The sequence below is a fragment of the Pseudophryne corroboree genome, chromosome 11 (assembly GCF_028390025.1).
Source record: "Pseudophryne corroboree isolate aPseCor3 chromosome 11, aPseCor3.hap2, whole genome shotgun sequence".
Lineage (NCBI taxonomy): Eukaryota > Metazoa > Chordata > Amphibia > Anura > Myobatrachidae > Pseudophryne > Pseudophryne corroboree.
In genome coordinates, this window is record NC_086454.1 from 204,633,352 (window position 1) to 204,660,232 (window position 26,881).

The 26,881-nt window shown below is 49.2% G+C and overlaps 1 protein-coding gene across 4 annotated transcripts in view; it reads left to right on the forward strand.

Moving 5' to 3' along the window:
• The window catches only part of VRK3 (VRK serine/threonine kinase 3), a 751,237-nt gene that overhangs the window by 230,131 nt on the left and 494,225 nt on the right, over positions 1 to 26,881 (forward strand). For all 4 annotated transcript variants that reach the window (XM_063945241.1, XM_063945242.1, XM_063945243.1 and 1 more), the window contains one exon: positions 9,057 to 9,197. In XM_063945241.1, coding sequence (XP_063801311.1) covers positions 9,057 to 9,197 — 141 coding nt within the window. The remainder of the gene's footprint in view (positions 1 to 9,056; positions 9,198 to 26,881) is intronic.

Here is a 26,881-nt window from a genome sequence, read left to right on the forward strand (position 1 = left end):
CTGATTCAATCGGACAATATAACAGCAGTAGCGTACATAAACCGCCAGGGCAGAACAAAAAGCAGAGCGGCGATGGCCACAAAAGTTCTCCGTTGGGCGGAAAGACATACAAGCGCTCTGTCAGCGATCTTCATTCCACGAGTGGACAACTGGGAAGCAGACTTCCTCAGCAGACATGATCTCCATCCAGGGGAGTGTGATCTTCATCAAGAGGTCTTCACAGAAGTGACAAGTCGTTGGGGAATTCCTCAAATAGACATGATGGCGTCTCGTCTCAACAAGAAACTGCAGAGATATTGTTCCAGGTCGAGGGACCCTCAAGCAATAGCAGTGGACGCACTAGTAACACCATGGGTGTTTTCAGTCGGTGTATGTATTCCCTCCGCTTCCTCTCATTCCAAAAGTGCTAAAGATCATAAGAAGAACAAAGGTTCAGGCGATCCTCATTGTTCCAGATTGGCCAAGGAGGGCTTGGTATCCTGATCTTCAGGAATTACTCATAGGAGGTCCCTGGCCTCTTCCTCTACGAGAGGATCCTGTTACAGCAGGGGCCGTGCGTATATCAAGACTTACCGCGGCTACGTTTGACGGCTTGGCGGTTGAGCGCCGGATCCTAGCCCGAAAGGGTATCCCCTGTGAAGTCATTCCCACACTTCTTCAGGCTAGAAAAGGGGTAACATATAAACATTATCACCGTATTTGGAGGAAATATGTGTCTTGGTGTGAATCCAAGAAGGCTCCTACGGAAGAGTTTCACTTAGGACGTTTTCTCCATTTTCTACAGGTGTGGATGTGGGCCTAAAGTTGGGCTCAATTAAAGTACAAATTTCAGCCTTATCGGTTTTCTTCCAAAAACAATTGGCCTCCCTTCCAGAAGTTCAGACTTTCGTGAAAGGCGTGTTGCACATCCAACCTCCCTTTGTGCCCCCAGTAGCACCATGGGATCTTACCGTGGTGTTGCAGTTCCTTCAATCACATTGGTTTGAACCTTTGCAGAAGGTAGATTTGAAATTTGTCACTTGGAAAGTGGTCATGTTGTTGGCCTTGGCATCCGCGAGGCGGGTGTCTGAATTAGCAGCTTTGTCTCACAAGAGCCCCTATTTGATTTTCCATGAGGATAGAGCGGAGTTGAGGACTCGTCAGCAATTTCTGCCGAAAGTGGTTTCATCATTCCACATGAACCAACCTATTGTGGTGCCAGTGGCTACTGACCCCTTAGTGGAATCGAAGTCTCTCGATGTAGTCAGAGCTTTGAAAATTTATGTCGCCAGAACGGCTCAGATTAGGAAAACGGAGGCTCTGTTTGTCCTGTTTGCTCCCAAAAGATTGCGGCTCCTGCTTCCAAGCAGACCATTGCGCGCTGGATCTGTAATACGATTCAGCATGCCCATTCTACGGCTGGATTACCGTTACCGAATTCGGTGAAGGCCCATTCTACCAGGAAAGTGGGTTCGTCCTGGGCGGCCGCCCGGGGGGGTCTCGGCATTACAACTTTACCGAGCAGCTACTTGGTCGGGTTCAAATACCTTTGCAAAGTTTTACAAGTTTGATACCCTGGCCGAGGAAGACCTCATGTTTGTTCAATCGGTGCTGCAGAGTCGTTCGCCCGTTCTAGAGCTTTGGTATAACCGCATGGTTCTTGATGTGACCCCAGCATCCTCTAGGACATATGAGAAAATAGGATTTTAATACCTACCGGTAAATCCTTTTCTCTTAGTCCGTAGTGGATGCTGGGCGCCCGTCCCAGTGCGTACTGTATCTGCAGTTATTCGTTGTGGTTACACACAGGTTGTGTTACGTTTATAGTCAGCCTGTTGCTGATGTTGTTCATGCCGTTGACTTGCGTTGTGTTGAATGCCATGTTGTACGGCGTGCTTGAGGTGTGAGCTGGTATGTATCTCACCTTAGTTAAAAATTAAATCCTTTTCCTCGAAATGTCCGTCTCCCTGGGCACAGTTCCTATAACTGGAGTCTGGAGGAGGGGCATAGAGGGAGGAGCCAGTTCACACCCCTTTGAAAGTCTTAAAGTGCCCATGTCTCCTGCGGATCCCGTCTATACCCCATGGTCCTTGATGTGACCCCAGCATCCTCTACGGACTAAGAGAAAGGGATTTACTGGTAGATATTAAAATCCTATTTTTTGCGCCAAAAAAGACAACGCGGTGCAACTATGATGCACCAGAATACTGTGCTGATTAATCTGCTATGCAACACTTGTGTATCTATGTGCGACTAATTGACTTCTTGCTAAGCTCCTCCCCACCACTCTGCCATGTAATATCGGCGATCCTGGTATCCCAGTCTCCCAATAACACAGGTGACAGTGTGAATATTTCGATAGATGATCATATTATTGGCAATATTATGTATAGAGCTCTGTGGTATTTATGAACACATGTCAGAGTCTATGATGTTCCCCCTACCAGGACAGTGTAATGTTGATTAAACATTTGACAAAGAAAAGTAATTGGTTAAGTACAACATACAATCCCAAAAATTTAGAATGATAATACAGAATTCTGAATAGAGTAGAAAGACGAGGGGGCATTATAACTAGATATGTGACAAACGGTCACATTGCGTTTGTAACTAGCTGTGGCCCGTTTGCGGGAGAGTACACACCATGCTATGAATTGCGAGAGCGTACGCACCATGCAACCCTAGGGATCGTTGGAGCGTACACACCATGCGATCCTTTATATCTATTTGCGGCAATCCAGTCTTGGTTGCAGCAACTAGCATGTGGGAGGAAGGAGGACACACTAACTGGGATATTTCATTTTTCTAGTTCTAAAATTACTATAGGCAAAATGGATATACAGTAGCTTAATTTGTTTCCTTGTTTCCTAGTACAGGTTGAGTATCCCATATCCAAATATTCCAAAATACGGAATATTCCGAAATACAGAATTTCTCTGACGTCCTAGTGGATGCTGGGACTCCGTAAGGACCATGGGGATATAGCGGCTCCGCAGGAGACAGGGCACAAAATAAAAGCTTAAGGATCAGGTGGTGTGCACTGGCTCCTCCCCCTATGACCCTCCTCCAAGCCTCAGTTAGATTTTTGTGCCCGGCCGAGAAGGGTGCAATCTAGGTGGCTCTCCTGAGCTGCTTAGAATAAAAGTTTAGTTAGGTTTTTTTATTTTCAGTGAGTCCTGCTGGCAACAGGCTCACTGCATCGTGGGACTAAGGGGAGAAGAAACGGACTCACCTGAGTGCAGAGTGGATCGGGTTTCTTAGGCTACTGGACACTAGCTCCAGAGGGACGATCACAGGTTCAGCCTGGATGGGTCACCGGAGCCGCGCCGCCGTCCCCCTTACAGAGCCAGAAGAGACGAAGAGGTCCGGTGAAATCGGCGGCAGAAGACATCCTGTCTTCAGACTAAGGTAGCGCACAGCACCGCAGCTGTGCGCCATTGCTCTCAGCGCACTTCACACTCCGGTCACTGAGGGTGCAGGGCGCTGGGGGGGGAGCGCCCTGAGACGCAATATAACAGAATACCTTAGGTGGCAAAACAGAATACATCACATATAGCTCCTGGGCTATATGGATGTATTTTAATCCCCTGCCATTTTACACAAAAAAGCGGGAGATAAGGACGTCGTGAAGGGGCGGAGCCTATCTCCTCAGCACACAAGCGCCATTTTCCCTCACAGCTCCGCTGGAAGGACGGCTCCCTGACTCTCCCCTGCAGTCCTGCTTCAGAATCAGGGTAAAAAAGAGAAGGGGGGGCATTGTTGGCAGCAAATAACAATAATTAACAGCAGCTATAAGGGAATAACACTTATATAAGGTTATGCCTGTATATATATATATATATAGCGCTGGGTGTGTGCTGGCAGACTCTCCCTCTGTCTCTCCAAAGGGCTAAGTGGGGTCCTGTCCTCTATCAGAGCATTCCCGGTGTGTGTGTGCTGTGTGTCGGTACGCGTGTGTCGACATGTATGAGGAGGAAAATTATGTGGAGGCGGAGCAGTTGCCTGCGTTGGTGATGTCACCCCCTAGGGAGTCGACACCTGACTGGATGATTGTATTTAAACAATTAAGTGATAATGTCAGCAATTTGCAAAAAACTGTTGACGACATGAGACAGCCGGCAAATCAGTTAGTGCCTGTCCAGGCGTCTCAGACACCGTCAGGGGCGCTAAAACGCCCGTTACCTCAGTGGGTCGACACAGACCCTGACACAGATACTGAGTCTAGTGTCGACGGTGACGAGACAAACGTAATGTCCAGTAGGGCCACACGTTACATGATCACGGCAATGAAAGAGGCATTGAATCTTTCTGACACTACAAGTACCACAAAGAAGGGTATTATGTGGGGTGAGAAAAAACTACCAATATTTTTTCCTGAGTCAGAGGAAATAAATGAGGTGTGTGAAAAAGCGTGAGTTTCTCCCGATAAAAAACAGCTAATTTCTAAAAAATTATTAGCATTATATCCTTTCCCGCCAGAGGTTAGGGCGCGTTGGGAAACACCCCCTAGGGTAGATAAGGCGCTCACACGTTTATCTAAACAAGTAGCGTTACCGTCTCCTGATACGGCTACCCTCAAAGAACCAGCTGATAGAAGGCTGGAAAATATCCTAAAAAGTATATACACACATACTGGTGTTATACTGCGACCAGCAATCGCCTCAGCCTGGATGTGCAGTGCTGGAGTCGCATGGTCGGATTCCCTGACTGAGAATATTGATACCCTGGATAGGGACAATATTTTGTTAACTATAGAACATTTAAAGGATGCATTATTATATATGCGTGATGCACAGAGGGATATTTGCACCCTGGCATCAAGAGTAAGTGCTATGTCCATCTCTGCCATAAGAGCGTTGTGTACGCGACAGTGGTCAGGGGATGCGGATTCCAAACGGCACATGGAAGTATTGCCGTATAAAGGGGAGGAGTTATTTGGGGCTGGTCTATCGGACCTGGTGGCCACGGCAACGGCTGGAAAATCCACCTTTTTACCCCAGGTCACTCCACATCAGCAGAAAAAGACACCGTCTTTTCAATCTCAGTCCTTTCGTTCCCATAAGTACAAGCGAGCAAAAGGCCACTCCTTTCTGCCCCGGGGCAGAGGAAGAGGAAAAAGACTGCACCATGCAGCCGCTTCCCAAGAGCAGAAGCCCTCCCCTGCTTCTGCCAATTCTTCAGCATGACGCTGGGGCTTTACAAGCAGACTCAGATATGGTGGGGGCTCGTCTCAAAAATTTCAACGCGCAGTGGGCTCACTCGCAAGTGGATCCCTGGATTCTACAGGTAGTATCGCAGGGGTACAAACTGGAATTCGAGGCGTTTCCCCCTCATCGTTTCCTGAAGTCTGCTTTACCAAAGTCTCCATCCGACAGGGAGGCAGTTCTAGAAGCCATTCACAAGCTGTATTCCCAGCAGGTGATAATCAAGGTACCCCTCCTGCAACAAGGAAAGGGGTATTATTCCACGCTGTTTGTGGTACCGAAGCCGGACGGCTCGGTGAGACCAATTTTAAATCTGAAATCCTTGAACACTTACATAAAAAGGTTCAAATTCAAGATGGAGTCACTCAGAGCAGTGATAGCGAACCTGGAAGAAGGGGACTATATGGTGTCTCTGGACATCAAAGATGCTTATCTCCACGTCCCGATATACCCTTCTCACCAAGGGTACCTCAGGTTTGTAGTACTAAACTGTCATTATCAGTTTCAGACGCTGCCGTTTGGATTGTCCACGGCACCTCGGGTCTTTACCAAGGTAATGGCCGAAATGATGATTCTTCTACGAAGAAAAGGCATTTCAATTATCCCTTACTTGGACGATCTCCTGATGAGGGCAAGATCCAGGGAACAGTTAGAAGTCGGAGTAGCACTATCTCAGGTAGTGTTACGTCAGCACGGGTGGATTCTAAATATTCCAAAATCGCAGCTGATTCCAACGACACGTCTACTGTTCCTAGGAATGATTCTGGACACAGTCCAGAAGAAGGTGTTTCTCCCGGAGGAGAAGGCCAGGGAGTTATCCGAGCTAGTCAGGAACCTCCTAAAACCAGGACAGGTCTCAGTGCATCAGTGCACGAGGGTCCTGGGGAAAATGGTGGCTTCTTACGAAGCGATTCCATTCGGAAGATTCCATGCAAGAACATTTCAGTGGGATCTACTGGACAAATGGTCCGGATCCCATCTGCAGATGCATCAGCGGATAACCCTGTCGCCAAGGACAAGGGTGTCTCTCCTGTGGTGGCTGCAGAGTGCTCATCTACTAGAGGGCCGCAGATTTGGCATTCAGGATTGGATCCTGGTAACCACGGATGCCAGCCTGAGAGGCTGGGGAGCAGTCACACAGGGAAGGAATTTCCAGGGCCTGTGGTCAAGCTTGGAAACGTCTCTTCATATAAACATTCTGGAACTAAGGGCCATTTACAATGCCCTAAGTCAAGCAAAACCTCTGCTTCAGGGTCAGGCGGTGTTGATCCAATCGGACAACATCACGTCAGTCGCCCACGTAAACAGACAGGGCGGCACGAGAAGCAGGAGGGCAATGGCAGAAGCTGCAAGGATTCTTCGCTGGGCGGAAAATCATGTGATAGCACTGTCAGCAGTATTCATTCCGGGAGTGGACAACTGGGAAGCAGACTTCCTCAGCAGACACGACCTTCACCCGGGAGAGTGGGGACTTCACCCAGAAGTCTTCCACCTGATTGTAAACCGTTGGGAAAAACCAAAGGTGGACATGATGGCGTCACGTCTAAACAAAAAACTGGACAGATATTGCGCCAGGTCAAGGGACCCTCAGGCAATAGCAGTGGACGCTCTGGAAACGCCGTGGGTGTACCAGTCAGTGTATGTGTTCCCTCCTCTGCCTCTCATACCAAAAGTACTGAGAATCATAAGAAGGAGAGGAGTAAGAACTATACTCGTGGTTCCGGATTGGCCAAGACGGACTTGGTACCCGGAACTTCAAGAGATGCTCACGGACGAACCGTGGCCTCTACCTCTAAGAAAGGACCTGCTACTGCAGGGGCCTTGTCTGTTCCAAGACTTACCGCGGCTGCGTTTGACGGCATGGCGGTTGAACGCCGGTCCTGAGGGAAAAAGGCATTCCAGAAGAAGTCATCCCTACTCTGGTCAAAGCCAGGAAGGACGTAACCGCAAAACATTATCACCGCATTTGGCGTAAATATGTTGCGTGGTGTGAGGCCAAGAAGGCCCCTACAGAGGAATTTCAACTGGGTCGTTTCCTTCATTTCCTGCAAACAGGACTGTCTATGGGCCTAAAATTAGGGTCCATTAAGGTTCAAATTTCGGCCCTGTCGATTTTCTTCCAGAAAAAACTGGCTTCAGTACCTGAAGTTCAGACATTTGTAAAAGGGGTGCTGCACATACAGCCTCCTTTTGTGCCTCCAGTGGCACCTTGGGATCTCAATGTGGTGTTGAGTTTTCTAAAGTCTCATTGGTTTGAACCACTTTCCACTGTGGACTTAAAATATCTCACATGGAAGGTGTCGATGCTGTTAGCCTTGGCTTCAGCCAGGCGTGTGTCAGAATTGGCGGCTTTATCATATAAAAGCCCTTACTTGATATTTCATTCTGACAGGGCGGAATTGAGGACTCGTCCTCAATTTCTACCTAAGGTGGTTTCTGCATTTCACATGAACCAACCTATTGTGGTACCTGCGGCTACCAGGGACTTAGAGGACTCTAAGTTGCTTGACGTTGTCAGGGCCTTAAAAATATATGTTTCCAGGACGGCTGGAGTCAGAAAATCTGACTCGCTGTTTATCCTGTATGCACCCAACAAGCTGGGTGCTCCTGCTTCTAAGCAGACGATTGCTCGTTGGATTTGTAGTACAATTCAGCTTGCACATTCTGTGGCAGGATTGCCACAGCCAAAATCAGTAAAAGCCCATTCCACAAGGAAGGTGGGCTCATCTTGGGCGGCTGCCCGAGGGGTCTCGGCTTTACAACTTTGCCGAGCAGCTACTTGGTCAGGGGCAAACACGTTTGCTAAATTCTACAAATTTGATACCCTGGCTGAGGAGGACCTGGAGTTCTCTCATTCGGTGCTGCAGAGTCATCCGCACTCTCCCGCCCGTTTGGGAGCTTTGGTATAATCCCCATGGTCCTTACGGAGTCCCAGCATCCACTAGGACGTCAGAGAAAATAAGATTTTACTTACCGATAAATCTATTTCTCGTAGTCCGTAGTGGATGCTGGGCGCCCATCCCTAGTGCGGATTGTCTGCAATACTTGTATATAGTTATTGTTACAAAAATTCGGGTAATTATTGTTGCGAGCCATCTTTTCAGAGGCTCCTTTGCGTTTATCATACTGTTAACTGGGTTCAGATCACAAGTTGTACGGTGTGATTGGTGTGGCTGGTATGAGTCTTACCCGGGATTCAATATCCTTCCTTATTATGTACGCTCGTCCGGGCACAGTATCCTAACTGAGGCTTGGAGGAGGGTCATAGGGGGAGGAGCCAGTGCACACCACCTGATCCTTAAGCTTTTATTTTGTGCCCTGTCTCCTGCGGAGCCGCTATATCCCCATGGTCCTTACGGAGTCCCAGCATCCACTACGGACTACGAGAAATAGATTTATCGGTAAGTAAAATCTTATTTTTTTGAGTGAGCAAGAGATAGTGGAACCTTTGTTTTCTGATGGTTCAATGTACACAAACTTTGTTTAATACACAAGGTTATTAAAAATATTGTATTAAATGACCTTCAGGCTGTGTGTATAAGGTGTATATGAAACATAAATGAATTGTGTGAATGTCCACACACTTTGTTTAATGCACAAAGTTATTAAAAATATTGGCTAAAATTACCATCAGGCTGTGTGTATAAGGTGTATCTGAAACATAAATGCCTTCTGTGCTTAGATTTAGGTCCCATCGCCATGATATCTCATTATGGTATGCAATTATTCGAAAATACGGAAAAATCCGATATCCAAAATACCTCCGGTCCCAAGCATTTTGAATAAGGGATACTCAACCTGTACTTTCTTCAGTTAATACATTCAATAGCTACATTTATATATGTCCTTGTTTTTCTACTTACTTTTTTAAAGGTTTAACAAGCCCAAGAAAAAAAGGAAAACTTATCAAGCTGGAGCCTCTTCCAGAGAATGAAGTTTTGACTGACAACAGCAACACGAAATGGGTGCTCGCCAAAGTCTTGGCAAATGAGAAGACTGTGCTTTTTTATGAAGGTGCCTACCAATTTTTGTCTCCAGTTGCTGCATGGTATTGTCTTAACTAGTAACATTCACTGTAAGTGCATATGATTAGGCATATCACATTTAGCACACTTAACATAACCCACATGTACTGCTTGCAGGACTAGAATGCAGAACACCTTGTATTGGCTTACAGATGTTTATGCAACAAATTACATTGATTTCTACAGGGAAACATCGGGGTGTAGAACTAAAGCTTTAGGCTGTCCCAGGATGCATTGGGGCCTCCTCCATAACCCTGCCACCAGGCACTGTGATCTCAGTTTCAGTTGGTGTTCGCAGCAGCAGGTCACTTAACAGGTGGGCTGCTCTGGGCAGCCCTGAATAAGCTTTTTTTGACAGAAAATTTCTTCAAAACTGTGCCGTCAGTGCTGTATGTCATGGTGACACTTCAGCGCTCCAGCTCCATCACCTCCCAAGCGGCGTCGCATATTCCCGCGGCCTGTTCTGGGGTACTCGTGGCGGAGACGCTCTGACTTTAGGCACACGGTCGCAGTCGCTCTCCTGGTTCGCGTGGCTGCAATGGGAAGGAGGTAAGAGGGTCCCCCAGGCAGGATCCTCCAGCGCTCCATCTCCGACCTAGGGAGACGGGTCGCGGCGCTGACGTGGACACTGTCGCTAGGCAGGGACCCCACTAGACCACCAGGGCAATAGAGCACAGGTCGTGTGTACTAACGCCCCATTTAATAAGGCTTGCTAGTACCTGTGGGTGGAAGTCCAGCATTGGGGAGCTGGCGCTTGACCTGTAGCCTCTCCCCGGCCCAGGGCAACTTCTCTAGATTTCTCATACGTCCTAGAGGATGCTGGGGTCCACTTCAGTACCATGGGGTATAGACGGTGCCGCAGGAGCCCTGGGCACTTTAAGACTTTATCAGTGTGAACTGGCTCCTCCCTCTATGCCCCTCCTCCAGACCTCAGTTTAGAAAATGTGCCCAGGCAGACTGGTCGCACTCTAGTGGCGCTCTACTGAGTTTCACTAAAAGACTTTTAGGTTTTTTATTTTCAGGGAGACTGCTGGCAACCGTCTCCCTGCTTCGTAGGACTTAGGGGGAAGAAGTAGGAACCAACTTCCTAAAGAGTTTCATGGCTCTGCTTCTTGCTGACAGGATACCATTAGCTCCTGAAGGGTACTGAACACTAGCTGCAGCTATGCGCTCACTCCCACAGCACGCAGTTACCCCCCCTAACAGAGCCAGAAGTCAGAAGACGCATGAGTATTATTACCGAAGATCTATAAGAGGAACCTCCGGTCATCGTGACGGCTCAAGGTACCGCGCAGCGAGCGGGAACGCTGCGCGGACATGCTATCCATACACAGCGCACAGCAGGGCGTGAGGGAGGGGCGGGGCGGGGGGGCCGCCCTGGGCAGCATGAAAACCTACTCTGACTGGCAAAAAGGTAGCATATTGGATCGTGGCACAGTCCTACACCCGCGCCAGTATAAAAATTACCTCATGTTTGCTGAGGGGAAATGCGCCATTGCGGAGGGTGGGGCTTTCCTCCTCAGGCAGCCAGCGCTGCTCATCGCCATTTTCTCCAAGCAAGCTGCAGGGAGAGGATACGCTGGCCCTCCTCCACGCAGAGTGAAAAGTGGTGCTTAAACTGGCATATAAAAGTGCTAAAGGTCTCTGTAGATACACAGCAATTTTTTTCTGCTGCGGGGTACACTGGGCTCCACAAGGATAGACATTGGGCGTGTAGAGTAGGATCTTGAGCCGAGGCACCAACAGGCTCAAAGCTTTGACTGTTCCCAGAATGCACAGCGCCACCTCCTCCATAACCCCGCCTCCCTGCACAGGAGCTCAGTTTTGTAGTTGGTGAAGCAGTAAGCAGGCACATAGCAGAGGGGCTGCTCCAGGCAGCTCTAAGAAGAGCTTATTTTGAAGAAAAAAGTGAAGCCTACAAGGGCAGCAGCGGTGGTAAATGTCAGAAGACATTCACATCTGCAGCTCCAGCTCTCCCCAGCGGCGCTGTACACTCCCGAGCCCTGGTTGCCGGGTAACTACAGCAGGAGGCTCCGGTTTTCTTCACTGTCAGGCACACACGACGGGGGTTCTCCGGGATCGCATGGCCGCGCTTCGGGAGGTGGTAAGTGGGTCCCGCTTGCGGGACCCGTTCTTTATCGCGATCCGGCAAGGTCAGTGGGAGGCGGGCTGCGCGCGCTGGCGGTGAGCACTGTGGCAGTACAGGCGATCCCACTAGATCACCAGGGCATGGGTGCAGGTCAGGTTTTCTCTCTAAACCGTTTTCTCTGACGTACTAAGTGGATGCTGGGACTCCGTAAGGACCATGGGGAATAGCGGCTCCGCAGGAGACTGGGCACAACTAAAAGAAAGCTTTAGACTACTGGTGTGCACTGGCTCCTCCCACTATGACCCTCCTCCAGACTTCAGTTAGAATCTTGTGCCCGGCTGAGCACTAGGGGCTCTCCTGAGCTCCTAGAAAGAAAGTATATTTAGGTTTTTTATTTTACAGTGAGATCTGCTGGCAACAGACTCACTGCAGCGAGGGACTAAGGGGAGAAGAAGCGAACCTACCTAACTGGTGGTAGTTTGGGCTTCTTAGGCTACTGGACACCATTAGCTCCAGAGGGATCGACCGCAGGACCCGACCTTGATGTTCGATCCCGGAGCCGCGCCGCCGGCCCCCTTACAGAGCCAGAAGCAAGAAGCGTTCCGGAAAATCGTCGGCAGAAGACTTCGGTCTTCACCAAGGTAGCGCACAGCACTACAGCTGTGCGCCATTGCTCCTCATGTACACCTCACACTCCGGTCACTGATGGGTGCAGGGCGCTGGGGGGGGGCGCCCTGAGGGCAATATTACACACCTTGGCTGGCAAATATACACCATATATAGTCCCAGAGGCTATATAGGTGTAAATTAATACCCCTGCCAGAGTTTCAAAAACGCGGGAGAAGTCAGCCGAAAAAGGGGCGGGGCTATCTCCCTCAGCACACTGGCGCCATTTTTCCCTCACAGCTCCGCTGGAAGGAAGCTCCCTGGCTCTCCCCTGCAGTCTACAAGCTACAGAAGGGTAAAAAAGAGAGGGGGGGCACTAAATTTAGGCGCAGTATATATATATATATATATATATATATATATATATATATATATAGCACAGCTATAAGGGGATATAATTCAGTTAGTCCCTGTATTATATAGCGCTCTGGTGTGTGCTGGCATACTCTCTCTCTGTCTCCCCAAAGGGCTTTGTGGGGTCCTGTCCTCTGTCAGAGCATTCCCTGTGTGTATGCGGTGTGTCGGTACGGCTGTGTCGACATGTTTGATGAGGAGGCTTATGTGGAGGCGGAGCAAATGCCTGTAAATGTGATGTCACCCCCTGCGGGGTCGACACCTGAGTGGATGGTTCTGTGGAAGGAATTACGCGACAGTGTCGACTCCTTGCATAAAAGGTTTGATGACATACCTACTATGGGACAGCCGGCTTCTCAGCCTGTGCCTGCCCAGGCGTCTCAAAAGCCATCAGGGGCTCTAAAACGCCCGCTACCTCAGATGGCAGACACAGATGTCGACACGGATACTGACTCCAGTGTCGACGACGATGAGACTAAATAAAACTTCCAATAGGGCCACACGTTACATGATTGAGGCAATGAAAAATGTGTTGCACATTTCTGATGTTACCCCCGGTACCACAAAAAAGGGTATTATGTTTGGAGAGAAAAAACTACCAGTAGCTTTTCCTCCATCTGAGGAGTTAAATGAAGTGTGTGAAGAAGCGTGGCCTTCCCCTGATAAGAAACTGGTAATTTCTAAGAGGTTACTAATGGCGTACCCTTTCCCGCCAGAGGATAGGTCACGTTGGGAAACATCCCCTAGGGTGGATAAAGCGCTCACACGCTTGTCAAAGAAGGTGGCACTACCGTCTCCGGATACGGCCGCCCTGAAGGAATCTGCTGATAGAAAGCAGGAGGCTACCCTGAAGTCTATATATACACACACAGGTGTTATACTGAGACCAGCTATTGCGTCAGCATGGATGTGCAGTGCTGCAGCTGCGTAGTCAGATTCCCTGTCGGAAAATATTGATACCCTAGACAGGGACACTATATTGCTAACTGTAGAGCATATTAAAGACGCACTTTTATACATGAGGGATGCACAGAGGGATATTTGCCGGCTGGCATCTAAAATAAGTGCAATGTCCATTTCTGCCAGGAGAGGATTATGGACTCGGCAGTGGACAGGAGATGCAGATTCTAAAAGGCACATGGAAGTTCTGCCTTATAAGGGTGAGGAGTTGTTCGGGGATGGTCCATCGGACCTCGTTTCCACAGCAACAGCTGGGAAGTCTACATTTTTACCCCATGTTCCCTCACAGCCAAAGAAAGCACCGTATTATCAGGTACAGTCCTTTCGGCCCAATAGGGGCAGGCGGGTTAAGGGCGCGTCCTTTCTGCCCAGAGGCAGAGGTAGAGGGAAAAAGCTGCAGCATACAGCCAGTTCCCAGGAGCAAAAGTCCTCCCCAGCTTCCTCTAAGTCCACCGCATGACGCTGGGGCTCCACAGGCGGAGCCAGGTACGGTGGGGGCCCGTCTCAAATGTTTCAGCAATCAGTGGGCTTGCTCACGGGTGGATCCCTGGATCTTTCAAGTAGTATCTCAGGGGTACAAGCTGGAAGTCGAGACGTCTCCCCCCCGCCGTTTCCTCAAATCTGCCTTACCAACCACTCCCTCAGGCAGGGAGGCAGTGTTACAGGCAATTCACAAGCTGTATTCACAACAGGTGATAGTAAAGGTGCCCCTACTTCAACAAGGACGGGGTTACTATTCCACAATGTTTGTGGTACCGAAACCGGACGGTTCGGTGAGACCCATTTTAAATTTGAAATCCTTGAACACATATATAAAAAAATTCAAGTTCAAGATGGAATCGCTCAGGGCGGTTATTGCAAGCCTGGACGAGGGGGATTACATGGTATCACTGGACATCAAGGATGCTTACCTGCATGTCCCCATTTACTATCCTCACCAGGAGTACCTCAGATTTGTGGTACAGGATTGTCATTACCAATTCCAGACGTTGCCGTTCGGTCTATCCACGGCTCCGAGGGTCTTTACCAAGGTAATGGCCGAAATGATGATACTCCTTCGAAAGAAGGGAGTTTTAATTATCCCGTACTTGGACGATCTCCTGATAAAGGCGAGGTCCAGGGAGCAGTTGTTGGTCGGGGTAGCACTATCTCGGGAGGTGCTACAACAGCACGGCTGGATTCTAAATATTCCAAAGTCACAGCTGGTCCCTACGACACGTCTACTGTTCCTGGGGATGGTTCTGGACACAGAACAGAAAAAAGTGTTTCTCCCGCAGGAGAAGGCCAAGGAGCTGTCCTCTCTAGTCAGAGGCCTCCTAAAACCAAAACAGGTGTCGGTGCATCACTGCACGCGGATCCTGGGAAAGATGGTAGCTTCCTACGAAGCAATTCCATTCGGCAGGTTCCATGCAAGAACCTTTCAGTGGGACCTGTTGGACAAGTGGTCCGGATAGCATCTTCAGATGCATCGGCTGATAACCCTGTCTCCAAGGACCAGGGTGTCTCTGCTTTGGTGGCTGCAGAGTGCTCATCTTCAAGAGGGCCGCAGATTCGGCATACAGGACTGGGTCCTGGTGACCACGGATGCCAGCCTTCGCGGCTGGGGGGCAGTCACTCAGGGAAGAAACTTCCAGGGACTATGGTCAAGTCAGGAAACTTCCCTGCACATAAATATTCTGGAACTGAGGGCCATTTACAATGCCCTAAGTCAGGCAAAACCTCTGCTTCAAAACCAGCCGGTAGTGATCCAGTCAGACAACATCACGGCGGTCGCCCATGTAAACCGACAGGGCGGCACGAGAAGCAGGGCGGCAATGGCAGAAGCCACAAAGATTCTCCGATGGGCGGAAAATCACGTGTTAGCACTGTCAGCAGTGTTCATTCCGGGAGTGGACAACTGGGAAGCAGACTTCCTCAGCAGGCACGACCTCCACCCGGGAGAGTGGGGACTTCATCCAGAAGTCTTCCAACTGATTGTAAACCGTTGGGAAAGGCCACAGGTGGACATGATGGCGTCCCGCCTAAACAAAAAGCTAGAAAAATATTGCGCCAGGTCGAGAGACCCTCAGGCAATAGCTGTGGACGCTCTAGTGACACCGTGGGTGTACCGGTCGGTTTATGTGTTCCCTCCTCTTCCTCTCATACCAAAGGTACTGAGGATTATAAGGAGAAGAGGAGTAAGAACTATACTCATTGTTCCGGATTGGCCAAGAAGAGCTTGGTACCCGGAACTTCAAGAAATGATCTCAGAGGACCCATGGCCTCTGCCGCTCAGACAGAACCTGCTGCAGCAGGGGCCCTGTTTGTTCCAAGACTTACCGCGGCTGCGTTTGACGGCATGGCGGTTGAACACCGGATCCTGAAGGAAAAGGGCATTCCGGAGGAAGTCATTCCTACGCTGAGTAAAGCTAGGAAAGAAGTTACCGCAAACCATTATCACCGCATATGGCGAAAATATGTTGCGTAGTGTGAGGCCAGGAAAGCCCCAACGGAGGAATTTCAGCTGGGCCGTTTCCTGCACTTCCTACAGTCAGGGGTGACTATGGGCCTAAAATTGGGTTCCATTAAGGTCCAGATTTCGGCTCTATCGATTTTCTTCCAGAGAGAACTGGCTTCACTACCTGAAGTTCAAACTTTTGTTAAGGGAGTGCTGCATATTCAGCCCCCTTTTGTGCCTCCAGTGGCACCTTGGGATCTCAACGTGGTGATGGATTTCCTAAAGTCACATTGGTTTGAGCCACTTAAAACCGTGTAATTGAAGTATCTCACGTGGAAAGTGGTCATGTTGTTGGCCTTGGCTTCGGCCAGGCGTGTATCAGAATTGGCGGCTTTGTCATGTAAAAGCCCTTATCTGATTTTCCATATGGATAGGGCAGAATTGAGGACTCGTCCCCAATTTCTCCCTAAGGTGGTATCAGCCTTTCATCTGAACCAACCTATCGTGGTGCCTGCGGCTTCTAAAGACTTGGAGGCTTCCAAGTTGTTGGACGTAGTCAAGGCCCTGAAAATTTATGTTTCCAGGACAGCTGGAGTCAGAAAGACTGACTCGCTATTTATCCTGTATGCGCCCGACAAGTTGGGTGCACCTGATTCAAAGCAGACTATTGCTCGCTGGATCTGTAGTACGATTCAGCTTGCACATTCTGCGGCTGGACTGCCGCATCCTAAATCGGTAAAAGCCTATTCCACGAGGAAGGTGGGCTCTTCTTGGGCGGCTGCCCGAGGGGTCTCGGCTCTTCAACTTTGCCGAGCAGCTACTTGGTCGGGGTCAAACACATTTGCTAAATTCTACAAGTTTGACACCCTGGCTGAGGAGGACCTAGAGTTTGCCCATTCGATGCTGCAGAGTCATCCGCACTCTCCCGCCCATTTGGGGGTTTTGGTATAATCCCCATGGTCCTTACGGAGTCCCAGCATCCACTTAGGACGTCAGAGAAAATAAGAATTTACTCACCGGTAATTCTATTTCTCGTAGTCCGTAGTGGATGCTGGGCGCCCATCCCAAGTGTGGATTGTCTGCAATACTTGTATATAGTTATTGTTTAACAAAAAGGGTTATTGTTGAGCCATCTGTTGAGAGGCTCAGTTGTTATCATACTGTTAACTGGGTATTGTATCACGAGTTATACGGTGTGATTGGTGTGGCTGGTATGAGTCTTACCCGGGATTCAAAATCCTTCCTTATTGTGTCAGCTCTTCCGGGCACAGTATCCTAACTGAAGTCTGGAGGAGGGTCATAGTGGGAGGAGCCAGTGCACACCAGTAGTTTAAAGCTTTCTTTTAGTTGTGCCCAGTCTCCTGCGGAGCAGCTATTCCCCATGGTCCTTACGGAGTCCCAGCATCCACTACGGACTACGAGAAATATAATTACCGGTGAGTAAATTCTTATTTTCAGTAGCCCACAGTACCCGGTGGTTTTGCCAGCGGGGGGATAAGGCTTAGACCTGAAGCCCCTCCCCCAGCCCCAGGGTGCCATTTCCTGCAAATGTTCCCGCCCTTGAGCTGCATATCTTTCTCTCCCTCACTCCCTGTCAGTGTCTGGGCGCCATTATCTCTCAGCTTCACTGTAACTGGGACTGCTTGGGCAAATCCTCCTGTGTAAAGCCGCCTGGTTGTCAGTGCTGTGACTTTACATGACACTTAAGTATTCTACCTGCCTTTTTAGACAGTGCTAGTTAAGAAAGAATGTATTTAGTCAGGGTTTTCTAGTACAATTACCGTGCGATATACATCCAGTTCTTACTGTGCCGTGTTATATCTATTGACTACATAGCTATATATATATAAGATAGTCCAGTGCAGTATTATTGTCTATAATAACCTCTGCATTGTACAAACTGTGACTATCTGTGTGTGCATTAGCTAGCTGAGTGGTGTCCATTTCGTGTCTTTCACTCAACTTACTATCCCTATATTCTATAACCTGAGGGGGCTTGGTGCGTCAGGTTTTATATTGATATAGGATTTTCACAAAGATATACTTTAATACGTATTTTTCTCTGTGATTTAGTCACCATATCTCTCCTTTATCTCTGCTAGTGCTGACTACACTGCGCAGGGGTTTGGGTAAGAGGTATTGTGCTGCTGATAATTGTACTGTGTTACCTGATACTGCAAGTTATATCATGTCTGCTTCTGAGGGTAACGGTTCTGGGGCTGAACACACTACAGGTGTTGCTGAAGCCACAGACCTCTATGAGGAAAATATAGCAGCTGGGGGCTCTGGTTCTGGGGCTCCTTGCCCCCCAGTGGGACTGTGGCAATGGGGGTACATAATGACCCACCATGGGCCGCTTTTTCACGCTTCTACATACGCTAGTTAATAAACTAGCACCCCCTATGGGACCCCCTTTGCCGGTACAGCCGTATGTGGTCCCTGCAGCTAACCCGCCGTGGGCGGACAATTTATCTGCTCAATTGCACCAGAGCTGGCTAAGAATTGTGAAACGCCTCCTCCAGTAGACTCACATGTGGCTAGGATGGTGGTTTCCTCAGCTCTACCTGTCACTATCGTCACGTCTCTAAAAGAGCCTATGGATAAACGTGTGGAGGGTTGTCTGAAAGCGATTTACACCCTCACGGGTGCTGCACAAAGGCCCACTATTGCAGCAACATGGGCTGCAGAGGCTATTGAAGCATGGGCCTTGGAGTTAGAAGCTGAAATCTCTTCTGACCATGCTAGACAATGCTCGTCATATATTGTCACAGCTTTTCGCTATATTAAAGAGGCGGCTTCTGATGCCGGTATCCTAGCAGCCAAGGCCTCTACTACGTCAGTCCTGGCTCGCCGGATATTGTGGCTGAGATCCTGGTCTGTGGATCTGGACTCTAGAAAAACCCTGTAGGTACTCCCTTTCAAGGGAGATATTCTGTTTGGGGAGGACTTAAAGAAGATAGTGGCTGACTTGGCTACTGCCAAAACTGCCTGTCTGCCAAGTACCGCTCCTTTGTCGAAGGCTAAAGGTACTGCCTTTCGCCCCTTTCTTCCTTCAGGTAAAGCAAAAGGTCAGGCGTACAACAAGCAGGCCCACACTTTCAAACCTGGTAAGCCAAAGCCCAAAAGAGCCTGGGCGGCCCGTCAGCCAGCTTCCAAGACCGATAAGCCTGCCGCATGACGGGGCGGGCCTCCCCCTGGGGGATCCCTGGGTGGGGGGCCGGCTTCTAGGGTATACCCAGGAATGGTTGAAGATCACTTCAGATGCCTGGTTACGGGAAGTCTTCACTCGAGGTTACGCCATAGCCTTCAAAAACCGACCCCCTTATCGATTTTGCCAGACAGACGTCCCGTCGGACCAGACAAAGGCAAACACTCTTCATTCGGTGGAACAGACCCTCCTGGATACAGGAGTCGTAGTACAGGTGCCTCTTGCGCAGAGGGGCCGGGAGTACTATTCTCCGCTGTTTCTAGTCCCGAAACCGAATGGGTCCTCACGGCCCATTCACAACCTCAAGGCATTGAACAGGTTTGTGAAGGTTTCCAAGTTCCGTATGGAAACCCTTCGCTCTATAGTTCTGGCCTTGGAACCTGGGGACTACATGGTCTCCCTGGACATACAGGATGCTTACCTGCATATTCCTATAGCAGTGTCACATCAGCAATACCTGAGGTTTGCTATTGGCAACCTCCATTACCAGTTTCGGGCGTTACCTTTTGGTTTAACAACGGCTCCGCGAGTCTTCACCAAAGTAATGGCGGTGATGACGGTGGTACTCCGCCGTCAAGAGGTTAGGACACTGCCGTATCTGGACGACTTGATAATCCCGGCAATTTCCCCAGAATTTCTCCTTCGTCATCTGGATATGACGGTCCGGTTTCTACAAGCCCACGGGTGGCTCATCAACTGGAAGAAATCCTCCCTGATCCCTGCTCAGAGCATTGTGTATCTGGGAGCGCTATTGGACACTCACAACCAGAGGTTGTTCTTGTGCCAGGAGAAGGTCCTGAAGCTTCAGGACAGGATTCATTTCTTCCTTTCTCGTCCTCAAGTTTCGATACATTCAGCGATGCAGGTGCTGGGCCTCATTGTATCAGCATTCGACATGGTGCAGTATGCTCAATTCCATTCTTGCCCCCTCCAGAGGCTGATTCTAGCCAAGTGGGACGGCCTGCCTCACCGGATCAGGTCTCAAATTATCTCATTGACTCTGGAGGTCCATCTGTCGCTACTCTGGTGGCTCCAGGACCAACAGTTGTGCAGGCGCCGTCCCTTCTGGATATCCAACTGGGTCCTGTTGACGACAGATGCCAGTCTTAAGAGGTTGGGGCGCAGTGCTGGAGCAACACTCCCATCAGGGTCGGTGGACCAAGGAGGAATCTCTCCTCTCAATCAACATTCTGGAATTGCGGGCGGTCTTCAATGCATTGAACTTGGCCCAGCATGTAATTCAGAACTGTCCTGTTCAAGTACAGTCGGACAACGCCACCACAGTGGCTTACATAAATCATCAAGGCGGCACTCGAAGCAGTTTGGCAATGAAGGAAGTCTCACGGATTCTACATTGGGCGGAACGCCATCTACCGACCATATCGGCAATCTTCATTCCGGGAGTCCTGAATTGGGAAGCGGACTTTCTCAGTCGTCAGGACATGCATGCCGGCGAGTGGGGCCTCCATCCAGAAGTGTTTCAACTCCTAGTGGAAAAGTGGGGTCTTCCAGACGTAGATCTGATGGCGTCTCGACACAATCACAAGGTTCCGGTCTTCGGAGCAAGGACAAGGGATCCTCAAGCAGCATTGGTGGATGCACTGGCGGTGCCGTTGAGGTTTCAGCTACCGTACGTGTTCCCTCCGGTGTCACTCCTGCCCAGGGTAATTCGAAAGTTCAAGCAAGAAAAAGGAATTCTGCTTCTCATAGCTCCAGCGTGGCCCAGACGGCACTGGTTCTCAGACCTGCAGGGCCTATCGTCAGAGCGTCCAATTGTACTTCCACAACGCCCAGACCTCCTTGTTCAGGGCCCCTGTGTCTACCAGGACCTAGCCCGGCTGTCTTTGACGGCGTGGCTCTTGAAGCTTCCGTCTTGAGGGCTAAGGGTTTTTCTGAAGAGGTCATTAAAACTATGTTGCGGGCCCGGAAACCGGCTTCTGCTCGGATTTACCATAGGGTCTGGCGTTCCTACTTTGTTTGGTGCGCATCTAACAATTATGACGCTTCCATGTTTAGTATAGCCAGGTTGTTGGCTTTTCTTCAGCAGGGCCTGGACTTAGGCCTGCATCTGGCCTCCCTCAAGGTTCACATATCTGCCTTGTTGATGTGGTTTCAGAGAAAAATTGCGACCTTACCTGATGTGCATACCTTTACTTAGGGTGTGTTGCGTATCCAACCTCCATATGTCCCGCCTGTCGCTTCTTGGGACTTGTCGGTGGTTTTGGAGGCGTTACCAGAGTCTCCGTTTGAACCTCTTGGTTCAGCTGATCTTAAGTGGCTTTCCCTTAAGGTGGTGTTTCTGCTGGCTATTGCCTCAGCTAGAAGAGTGTCGGATTTGGGTGCCTTCTCCTGTAGTTCCCCATATCTGATATTTCACCGTGACCGGGCGGTCCTTAGGACCTGGTTAAGGTGGTTTCTTCGTTCCACCTTAACCAGGAGATTGTGGTTCTGGCACTTGTTTCTCCTGATCTGTCTTCCAAAGAGAGGTCTTTGGATGTGGTACAGGCTCTCCGTATCTATGTGAAGAGGACTGCTTCTGTTAGGAAATCTGATTCTCTCTTTGTGCTATTTGGATATCACAAACGGGGCTAGCCTGCTCACAAGCAAAGTTTGGCCAGATGGATTAGAATGGTGATTGCACATGCTTATGTGAGGGCTGGCCTCTCTGCTCCTGCTCACTTTATGGCCCATTCTACTCGGTCTGTGGGACCTTCTTGGGCGGCCCGCCGAGGTGCGACCCTTGAACAATTGTGCAAGGCGGCTACGTGGTCATCTGTGAACACGTTCATAAGGTTCTATGCCTTCGATACTGCCGCTTCCCAGGATGCTTCCTTTGGATGCCAAGCTCTTGTGCCCGCTACAGTGCGTCCCATCCCATAAGGAACTGCTTTAGGACATCCCCAATGTCTATCCTTGTGGAGCCCAGTGTACCCCGCAGTAGAAAACGAGATTTATGGTAAGAACTTACCTTTGTTAAATCTCTTTCTGCGAGGTATACTGGGCTCCACAAGGCACCCACCCTGACGCACTTAGCTTCTTTGGGTTGGTATGGCATTAGACGCTGACACTTCTCCTGTCGTGAAAGTGTGGTGTATGTGGCTACTAACCGTTGTCATCTCTTTTCCTGCTACTGCATTGGGCTGGTTAACTAAAAACTGAGCTCCTGTGCAGGGAGGTGGGGTTATGGAGGAGGCGGCGCTGTGCATTCTGGGAACAGTCAAAGCTTTGAGCCTGTTGGTGCCTCGGATCAAGATCCTACTCTACACCCCCAATGTTTAACCTTGTGGAGCCCAATGTACCTCGCAGAAAGAGAATTAACAAAGATAAGTTCTTACCATAAATCTCGTTTTTACATTGATGCTGAGTTGTGAACTGGCAAGTCACTTCTGTGTCCTTCTGACAGATTTACAGTGTGTCTGTCCCCTATAAGCACCGGAGTGTCTGTGGTGTAATTGTGCACGTGTGTGACATGTCTGAGGCAGGGAGCTCTTCCCCTGAGGGAGCCATTTTAGGGTCACAGAGTTGTAATGTGGTGGCGCTGCCGACATACCATGAGCCTGAATGGGTGAAAGAATTACGTGATAGTGTGAATCATATCCGTAAGAGATTGGATAAGTCTGAGTCTCATGCAGAAACCTGGAGAAAATCCGTGGAAGATGTGATTTTTAGTAGTTCTGCTTTTTCATCCACAGGCGATCCCTCTGGGTCACATAAAAGGTCATTTGCACAAATAGTACAAACTGATACCGACACGGACTCTGATTCCTATGTCGACACTAGTGATTCCAGGGGAATAGATCCAAAATTAGCTAAAAACATTCAATACATGATTGTGGCTATAAAGGAGGTCTTAGAAGTTACGGAGCCACCTCCTTTACCACACTAGAATGCTTACTTTTATAAAGAAAAGAAACTTAATGTAACTTTTCCTCCATCTCATGAACTGACCAGTTTATTTAAGGGAGTCTGGGCAAACCCTGAAAAGAAGTTTCAGATTCCTAAAAGAATTCAGGTAGCGTACCCTTTCCCTGCAGAGGACAGGAAAAGGTGGGAGTCACCCCCTGTTTTAGACAGTGCCCTGTCACGGTTAACAAAAAAGGTTATTCTCCCTGCTCCTGGGACGGCTTCACTGAAAGAGCCGGCAGACCGCAAGTTAGAGAATACGTTGAAATCTGTTTATGTGGCCAATGGGACTTTACTCAGGCCTACCATTGCCTGTGCGTGGGTGAGTAATGCTATTGAAAAGTGGTCAGAAAACTTGTCTTTAGAAATTGACACAATAAATAGAGACAAGATACTCCTAACCTTAGGTCATGTCAAGGACGCTGCTGCGTACATGCTTGAAGCCATGAAAGATATTGGTCTCTTGGGATCAAGAGCCGCTACTATGGCAATCTCAGCACGGAGGGCGTTATGGATTCGCCAATGGAATGCTGACGCAGATTCCAAAAGTAATATGGAGGCTCTCTCGTACAAAGGTGAGGCCTTGTTTGGAGATGGGCTGGATGCTTTAGTTCTGTGGCTACCGCAGGTAAGTCGTCATTCTTGCCTTATGCTCCTGCACCGGCGAAAAAGACACATCACTCTCCGATGCAGTCCTTTCGACCCAATAAATACAAAAAGGGTAAATGTTCCCCTTTCTTTGCGAGTAGAGGTAGGGGAAAGGAAAAAAGCCCACAGTGTCTCCGGGATCACAGGAGCAGAAATCAACCTCTGCTTCTGCCAAACCTACAGCATGACGCTGGGGCTCCCTTGCGGGAGTCCGCTCAGATGTGGGCACATCTGAAACTTTTCAATCACTTCTGGGTTCAATCTGGCCCTAGACCCGTGTGTCGTACAATTAGTGTCCCAAGGGTACAAACTGGAGTTTCAAGACGTTCCCCCATGCCGTTTTTTCAAATCGACCTTACCAGCTTCTGTCCCGGAGAGGGAAGTGGTAGCAGCAGCAATGCAAAAATTGTGTCAGGATCAAGTCATTGTCCTGGTTCCCTTGTTACAACAAGGAGAAGGGTTTTATTCAAGCCTATTTGTAGTTCCGAAGCCGGACGGCTCGGTCAGACCAATTCTAAACCTGAAAAATCTGAATCTCTACCGGCAAAGGTTCAAGTTTAAGATGGAATCTCTGAGGGCAGTGATTTCCAGTCTGGCGCAGGGGGAATTCATGTTGTCAGTGGACATAAAAGATGCCTACCTGCATGTCCCCATTTATCCTCTGCATCAAGCTTATCTGAGATTCGCAGTGCAGGATTGCCATTACCAATTTCAGACGTTGCCGTTCGGACTCTCCACGGCACCGAGGGTGTTTACCAAGGTGATGGCGGAGATGATGGTCCTCCTTTGACAGCAAGGAGTCAATATAATTCCTTACTTGGATGATCTCCTGATAAAAACGAGGTCCAGGGAAAAGTTGGTGCAGAACATTGCACTCTCCCTGACGGCACTTCAACATCACGGTTGGATCATAACTTTTCCAAAGTTACAATTGGAACCGACGACAAGATTGTCCTTTCTGGGGATGATACTGGACACAGAAGTACAGAGGGTATTTCTTCCAGTAGAAAAGGCTCTGGAAATCCAGAGAATGGTCAAACAAATTCTGAAACCAACGAGAGCATTTGGTTGTTGGGAAAGATGGTAGCGGCCTACGAGGCCATACAGTTTGGCCGATTCCATGCCAGAGTATTCCAGTGGGACCTATTGGACAAGTGGTCCGGATCCCATCTACACATGCATCAGAGGATAATCCTGTCATCAAAAGCTAGAATTTCGCTCCTGTGCTGGCTACACAATTCTCACCTCCTAGAGTGAAGCAGGTTCGGGATTCAGGACTGGATCCTGGTGACCACGGATGCAAGTCTCCGAGGCTGGGGAGCAGTCACACAGGGGGAGAGCTTCCAAGGAAGATGGTCAAGTCAAGAAACTTGTCTTCACATAAATGTTCTGGAGTTAAGAGCCATTTACAACGGCCTTCTGCAAGCGGTGCATCTTCTTCAAGATCAACCCGTACAGATCCAGTTGGACAATGTAACAGCAGTCGCGTACATAAACCGTCAGGGCGGAACGAAAAGCAGAGCGGCAATGGCAGAGGTGGCAAAGATCCTCCTCTGGGCAGAAAGACATGCAAAAGCTCTGTCGGCAATTTTCATTCCGGGAGTGGGCAACTGAGAAGCAGACATCCTCAGCAGACACGATCTCCATCCAGGAGAATGGGGCCTCCACCAAGAAGTCTTCGCAGAGTTGACAGGTCTTTGGGGAATTCCTCAGATAGACATGATGGCGTCTCGTTTCAACAAGAAGCTTCAGAGATATTGTTCCAGGTCGAGAGACCCTCAAGCAATAGCAGTGATCCAGTGGGTATTTCAGTCGGTATATGTCTTCCCTCCACTTCCATTGATACCAAGAGTTCTCAAGATCATAAGAAGGACAGGAGTTCGAGCAATCCTCATTGTACCAGACTGGCCAAGGAGGGCTTGGTATCCAGATCTTCAGGAGTTACTCATAGAAGATCCTCTGCCTCTTCCTCTTCGCGTGGACCTGCTGCAGCAGGGGCCGTGCGTGTATCAAGACTTACCGCGGCTACGTTTGACGGCATGGCTGTTGAGCGCCGAATCCTAGCCCGAAAGGGTATTCCCAAAGTAGTCATTCCCACTCTTATTCAGGCCAGGAAAGGAGTAACGTCTAAACATTACCACCGTATTTGGAGAAAATATGTGTCTTGGTGTGAAACCAAGAAGGCTCAAATGAAAGAGTTTCAGTTAGGACGTTTTCTCCATTTTCTCCAGGCGGGTGTGGATGCGGGCCTACGATTGGGTTCAATCAAGGTCCAGATTTTGTCCTTGTCCGTTTTCTTTCAGAAACAATATGCCTCCCTTCCAGAAGTTCAGACATTCGTGAAAGGGGTGCTGCACATCCAACCTCCATTTGTGCCTCCTGTGGCACCATGGGATCTTAACATGGTGTTGCGATTCCTTCAGTCGGATTGATTTGAACCTCTCCAGGAGATAGAGTTGAAATTTCTCATTTGGAAAGTGGTCATGCTGTTGGCCTTGGCATCCGCAAGAAGGGTATCTTACTTGGTTTTCCATGAAGATAGGGCTGAGTTACAAGCTCGTCAACAATTTCTTCCAAAGGTGGTTTCTTCTTTCCATATAAATCAGCCTATTGTGGTGCCAGTGGCTACTGACACCATCGCTGCTTCAAAGTCTCTAGATGTGGTCAGGGCTTTGAGAATCTATGTCGCAAGAATGGCTTGGATACGGAAAACAGAGTCTCTGTTTGTCCTGTACGCTCCCAACAAGATTGGGTGTCCTGCTTCTAAGCAGACTATTGCTCGCTGGATCAGAGGTACGATTCAGCACGCTCATTCTACGGCAGGATTGCCGGTACCGAATTCGGTGACTGTCCATTCTGCTAGAAAGGTGGGCTCATCCTGGGCGGCTGGCTGGGGGGTCTCGGCGTTACAACTTTGCCGAGCAGCTACTTGGTCAGGGGCAAACATGTTAGCAAAGTTTTACAAGTTTGACACCTTGGCCGATGAGGACCTACAGTTTGGTCTATCGGTGCTGCAGGGTCATCTGCATTCTCCCGCCCGTACTGGAGCTTTGTTATAACCCTATGGTACTGAAGTGGACCCCAGCAACCTCTAAGACGTATGAGAAAACAGGATTTTAATACCTACCGGTAAATCCTTTTCTCCTAGTCCGTAGAGGATGCTGGGCACCCAGCCCAGTGCGTACTTTACCTGCAGTTGTTATTTTGTTTAAAAATGTTTTCAGCACGGTTGCTGTAATGTTCATGCCCGTTGGCATGTGTTTTGTTGAATGCCATGTGTGCGGCATGGTTGAGGTGTGAGCTGGTATGAATCTCACCATTAACTTAAAAGCAAATCCTTTTCTCGAAATAACCGTCTCCCTGGGTACAGTTCCTATACTGAGGTCTGGAGGAGGGGCATAGAGGGAG